Raw genomic sequence first — 5,662 nt, forward strand, 5'->3', positions numbered from 1 at the left:
CATACATATATATATGTATATATATATACACATACATATATATATATATATATATATACATATACATACACACATACATATGTGTGTGTGTGTGTGTGTGTATATATATTTACTTATTTAAATAAAGTAAACAATAAACAACTTAAATTTAAAAAAAAATTAGGCTTGCAAGATCTATTCTTAAAGAGTTTGAACCTGTTTTAAACACTATGTTGCTTTCTACTCTTGGAAAAACAGGGCTCTTCAAAAACATTTGAAAGTGACAAATTTAGGTGCTTATATTTGTCCACTTCTTTTGGGGGCATATGTAATAATGTCTTGTTTTTGTATTATTTAGACTGTACAGAAGCGAACTGACATGAAGCTCATTGTGACATCTGCTACGCTGGATGCTGTGAAATTCTCACAGTACTTTTATGAAGCACCTATTTTTACTATCCCTGGTCGTACATATCCAGTGGAGGTTTTGTACACTAAAGAACCTGAGACTGATTATCTGGATGCCAGTCTGATCACAGTCATGCAGATTCACCTCACTGAGCCTCCAGGTAACTTTTTGCACACAGTTGTTCCCAGAAGAACTTGTAAATGCCTGTGAAAATGAACTTCCTGTAATAAAAGTTATTTAATGTGCAGGTGATGTCTTGGTGTTCCTGACGGGTCAGGAGGAGATCGACACTGCCTGTGAGATCCTGTACGAACGAATGAAATCCCTTGGTCCTGATGTCCCAGAGCTGATCATCCTCCCAGTCTACTCTGCCCTGCCCAGTGAAATGCAAACCAGGATCTTTGACCCAGCACCACCTGGAAGTAGAAAGGTACCCTCCATTGCTTTCTATGGTCACTTCTGACATATCAGAACAACTCTTCTTGAAAATGTGGATCACTGGATATACCTTACAAATATTCTGCTCTTTTTTAGGTGGTCATTGCTACTAACATTGCAGAGACTTCTTTGACAATTGATGGGATCTACTATGTGGTGGATCCAGGTTTTGTCAAGCAGAAGGTTTATAACTCCAAAACTGGCATTGATCAGCTAGTAGTTACCCCCATTTCCCAGGTAACATTTCTAATGACCCAAACTACATTCAGTATACATTGTAAGTACACGTTGTCTCCTAAACCGCATTCTTGTGGTCCATAGGCCCAGGCTAAGCAGCGAGCGGGCAGAGCAGGTAGAACAGGCCCTGGGAAGTGCTACAGACTCTACACAGAACGTGCCTACAGAGATGAGATGCTCACCACCAACGTACCTGAGATTCAGAGAACTAACTTGGCCAGCACTGTACTGTCTCTAAAGGTACAATTCAACAGTTCTAATGTTGAGTCATCTTGGGACAATATTAAAATTCTGGCATGTGCAGATAAGCTGAGAATTTTTCTTGTCCTCCAATCAGGCAATGGGCATCAATGACCTGTTGTCATTTGACTTCATGGATGCTCCGCCCATGGAGACACTCATCACAGCCATGGAGCAGCTGTACACTCTGGGAGCATTGGATGATGAAGGCTTGCTTACACGCCTCGGTCGTAGAGTAAGTTTGCATGTGTCTCTTTTCTTACGGTTCTAGGACCGAACTTGCCTACCCCTGGTATAGACGGAAGTCCAGAGCGCGAAAGATGAAGTGCTAACTATTTCTCACCTGTCAACAACGGATTACACAGCCAGAGGAAAAATAAAAACTCAAAAATATGACGAGACCAAAAATTAGAAGAGGGTGAACATCATTTTGAGAATGTTAATTTGGGTTTTGTCGCTGGAGGGAGCTGAGAGCTTGCTATGCTTCTTTTTGAAAGGTAAAATGATTTTGAAAGATGGAGACCTTTCTCACAGAACACGTTTTTGCATTGATAAACAACGCGGGACTCGGGCAGTGGAACGGTTAAAAAAACCTGTGAAATCTCAAGAGCGTGTGAATATTTTTAGAACACTGCTCCAAAAGACGCGAGCACATGTTTAGAAAAAATGGAAAAGCAGCACATTGTTAAAAAAAAAAAAAAAACGCGTTCTGTGTAAAAGCTGAGATTCAGAGAACTAACTTGGCCAGCACTGTACTGTCTCTAAAGGTACAATTCAACAGTTCTAATGTTGAGTCATCTTGGGACAATATTAAAATTCTGGCATGTGCAGATAAGCTGAGAATTTTTCTTGTCCTCCAATCAGGCAATGGGCATCAATGACCTGTTGTCATTTGACTTCATGGATGCTCCGCCCATGGAGACACTCATCACAGCCATGGAGCAGCTGTACACTCTGGGAGCATTGGATGATGAAGGCTTGCTTACACGCCTCGGTCGTAGAGTAAGTTTGCATGTGTCTCTTTTCTTACGGTTTTCAACGGATTTGGTTGTAGCTGCTCAGTTTTCAAAATGAAGTATTAAGTTTCTTGTCACTGTTCCTATCAGATGGCCGAGTTTCCTCTGGAGCCCATGCTTTGTAAGATGTTGATCATGTCCGTCCATCTTGGCTGCAGCGAAGAGATGCTGACCATTGTGTCAATGCTTTCAGTACAGAATGTCTTCTACAGACCAAAGGTACTCCTTTAGCCCACACACGTTAACAGATCCATGAATGGTCAAGGAACAGTTACATCTTTGCATAGAGTTTTAGGTATCCTAGCAGACTGATCCTAAAGATAGTAATCAAGATTTCACTCTAAATCTCAGGACAAACAAGCTCTGGCAGACCAGAAGAAGGCCAAGTTTCACCAGCCTGAGGGGGACCATCTGACTTTGTTGGCTGTCTACAACTCCTGGAAGAACAACAAGTTTTCCAACCCCTGGTGCTACGAAAACTTCATCCAGGCGCGATCTCTGCGTCGTGCGCAGGATATCCGCAAACAGATGTTCTGTGTAAAAGGCCTCTATCTCAGTAAAGTTCTAGAACGGATAACATTGCATACAGATCTTTTAAATATTAATTGAATAAGTCTTACTGTTCATAGGTCATTCCACCGCCACTTGAATGTGTGGTAAATATAACAATCTGCCTAAAGAAATGTTATGAACTTAAGATTTATACAGGAGGTTACTTTACATTACAAAATTGTGTTTGAGTTTAGGTCAGTTTGTGCAAAAAGAATGTTTATAGATTTAGAACTGTGCTATTCATTAATTAATAGGTTTCTCTAGTAAACTGCATCAGTTGTCAGCACCAATGGCCTCGTGGGCCCAGTAGCCCCTCACTGCAGTACACAAGATCCAGGGGGCAAGGTTAGTAGGTTACATCCACGTCCAGGGGGTGGAGACGGGTAGGTTTAGGGATATGTAAAGTGGGAGAAGTTGGATCTGGAATTTTGGATCCTATCTCGCTCTCTGAATCTCATGTTCTGCAGTCTCTCTCACCCACGTCGCTTCCTGTCGACCTATACTGTCCTATCTAAATAAAGGCATAAAACGAAACAAAAAAGGCACATCCCAAAAAAAAACTACATCAATGAGTTACAGGTAAACACCACCTGTTAGTGCATTTTGCGTTTGTTGCAAACATAAGAAACAGACTGTTCACATGGTATAGTAGTAATATTGGGTCTTTATTAAGCAATCTCTTGAACCACAGTACTGTGTTTAGATTAGATAGGCCTCAGAAGTGAGATGAATGCAGATTCCCTATTGAGATTAATTTACGAAAACTTCATCCAGGCGCGATCTCTCAGGCGTGCGCAGGATATCCGCAAACAGATGCTGGGCATCATGGACAGGTGAGGGGTTGAGAATAACAATAACTTCATACGACTTACACAACCTAAGCCTTAAGGCCTGTTCACACCAAGAGCAATAGCTGTAAAGATAACTAAGTATGAGCTGCGGTTATGTCGTCGCTGCTTTGCTCAAGCTCTTTAAAGTTGAGTGGATTCCGATTGGCTAGATGTTTGTTTTTTTTTATAGGAAAAATTCTTCTGGAAGTGATTCCATTGATGTCATTCCTGTGTCGTTATTGTTAGAGTTGTGGTGTAAACTTCCTTATTCTCATAGAATTAGAATGATTTTTTTAAACTTTATTGTTATAGTTATCATCCTTGTTGTGAACGGGCCTTTACACTCCATAATTACAAATTTATCTCTCTTCAGACACAAGTTGGATGTGGTATCATGCGGTAAAGCCACAGTTCGTGTACAGAAGGCCATCTGCAGTGGTTTCTTCCGAAACGCAGCCAAAAAGGACCCTCAAGAAGGTTACAGGACCCTCATAGACCAGCAGGTGGTCTACATCCACCCCTCCAGCGCATTGTTCAATCGCCAACCAGAATGGTATGTTTGAAAAAAGCGATTAACTACACTAGTATCCATGCTGCTTGTACTAAAGCTAGTTTCACCGCGTTCTTCTCCTCAGGGTGGTGTATCATGAGCTTGTGCTGACCACCAAGGAGTACATGAGGGAGGTGACCACCATTGACCCGAGGTGGCTTGTAGAATTTTCTCCAGCTTTCTTCAAAGTCTCTGATCCCACACGCCTCAGCAAACAGAAAAAACAGCAGCGGTTGGAGCCCCTTTACAACCGCTACGAGGAACCAAATGCTTGGAGAATATCCAGAGCCTTCAGACGACGCTAGAACCGTCACACAAGGTCCTCATAGACTGCGAATGTCCCATACTGCTGCAGAACTAAACGTTGAGTTTGTGGTTTTGGCAGAATGGAGGATAACATGGACAGAAGCTAAAAATGTGTGTAAAAAAACCTCAGGTGCCCTATTTTTTTAAGATAAGATCCTTTCCACTAGTGTGAACAGCACGTTTGAATTTAAAGATGTTCCCTCAAAAATTAAAGCTAGTCTGATTTTCTGCTTTCCCTTTTTTTTTTTTTTATATAATCAGGAGCATTTCATTTATTATTTTAATTTTGGATATGGATGTTAGGGATTTATAATTGAAATTATCCCTACCTTTGTATTTAAAAAATACAAAAACCTGAGGGATCAAAATATGAGATTAAATTATCTGGGTTATTAAACCCTGTGTTGGATGCCAAATCCAGTTAATTTGACTTTTTGAACAAGCTACCCCTTTAACATAACAAATCAGTTATTTGCATTTGAATAGTGCAGCTCTTTTTGTCCAGATTCTCCGGAACGGCCCATTTGTGTTGTAGAATGTGTGGACGGCACATCCGTCTGGTCAGTGGATGTTGATTACTGTGCTGAGAGGGAAAGGGTTTTCATTAATTCAGTTAGTTTCTCTGTGGTGGTCTGGTCATCACAATTGAACAGAATGTCAAGTCACTTTCACTATCACACAGATCTCATCCTTATTTGGGACCTTTCTTCTGTTTTAATGTTTAAATGACCAATTCTGAACAGGATCGGTGCATTGGACCACAGTGGAGATTTTGTATTATAGCTCTTTTATTAGAGGAAGTGATGGGGGGGTGGAAATGTCCTGCAGTTTTTGATATTGTTACAGCATGTTTTGTCATATATTGGCGTCATTTTGACGTCAACTTAAATTAAAATCTGTCTTTTAAAAAGTCCCTCTTTTGAGTTACACAGTTATTCCAAGCTTCTGTTATTTAAAGATGCTGTGAGCAAATTTTTATGGCATGGTATAAACCAGGGGTAGGCAAGTTCGGTCCTAGAGAGCCGCAGTCCTGCAGAGTTCAGCTCCAACCCTAATCAAACACACCTGAACAAGCTAATCAATGTCTTCAGGATTACTAAGGCTA

General features: G+C 40.8%; 1 protein-coding gene across 2 annotated transcripts in view; it reads left to right on the top strand.

Moving 5' to 3' along the window:
* dhx8 (DEAH (Asp-Glu-Ala-His) box polypeptide 8) overlaps positions 1–4,636 on the top strand; it is a 10,070-nt gene extending 5,434 nt beyond the window's left edge. The window contains exons 15-24 of one of the 2 annotated variants that reach the window (XM_016461751.1): positions 338–548; positions 637–818; positions 923–1,063; positions 1,148–1,303; positions 1,401–1,538; positions 2,410–2,538; positions 2,671–2,847; positions 3,685–3,704; positions 4,075–4,254; positions 4,337–4,636. In XM_016461751.1, the coding sequence (XP_016317237.1) occupies positions 338–548; positions 637–818; positions 923–1,063; positions 1,148–1,303; positions 1,401–1,538; positions 2,410–2,538; positions 2,671–2,847; positions 3,685–3,704; positions 4,075–4,254; positions 4,337–4,556 (1,554 nt within the window). In that variant the 3' untranslated portion in view covers positions 4,557–4,636. Of the gene's footprint in view, positions 1–337; positions 549–636; positions 819–922; positions 1,064–1,147; positions 1,304–1,400; positions 1,539–2,409; positions 2,539–2,670; positions 2,848–3,645; positions 3,705–4,074; positions 4,255–4,336 lie in introns of both variants that reach the window. The other variant, XM_016461753.1, reaches the window with a different exon arrangement.
* Positions 4,637–5,662: the final 1,026 nt, after the last annotated feature.

Source organism: Sinocyclocheilus anshuiensis, unplaced genomic scaffold, assembly GCF_001515605.1.
Source record: "Sinocyclocheilus anshuiensis isolate Anshui unplaced genomic scaffold, SAMN03320099.WGS_v1.1 scaffold252, whole genome shotgun sequence".
In the NCBI taxonomy this organism is placed as follows: domain Eukaryota; kingdom Metazoa; phylum Chordata; class Actinopteri; order Cypriniformes; family Cyprinidae; genus Sinocyclocheilus; species Sinocyclocheilus anshuiensis.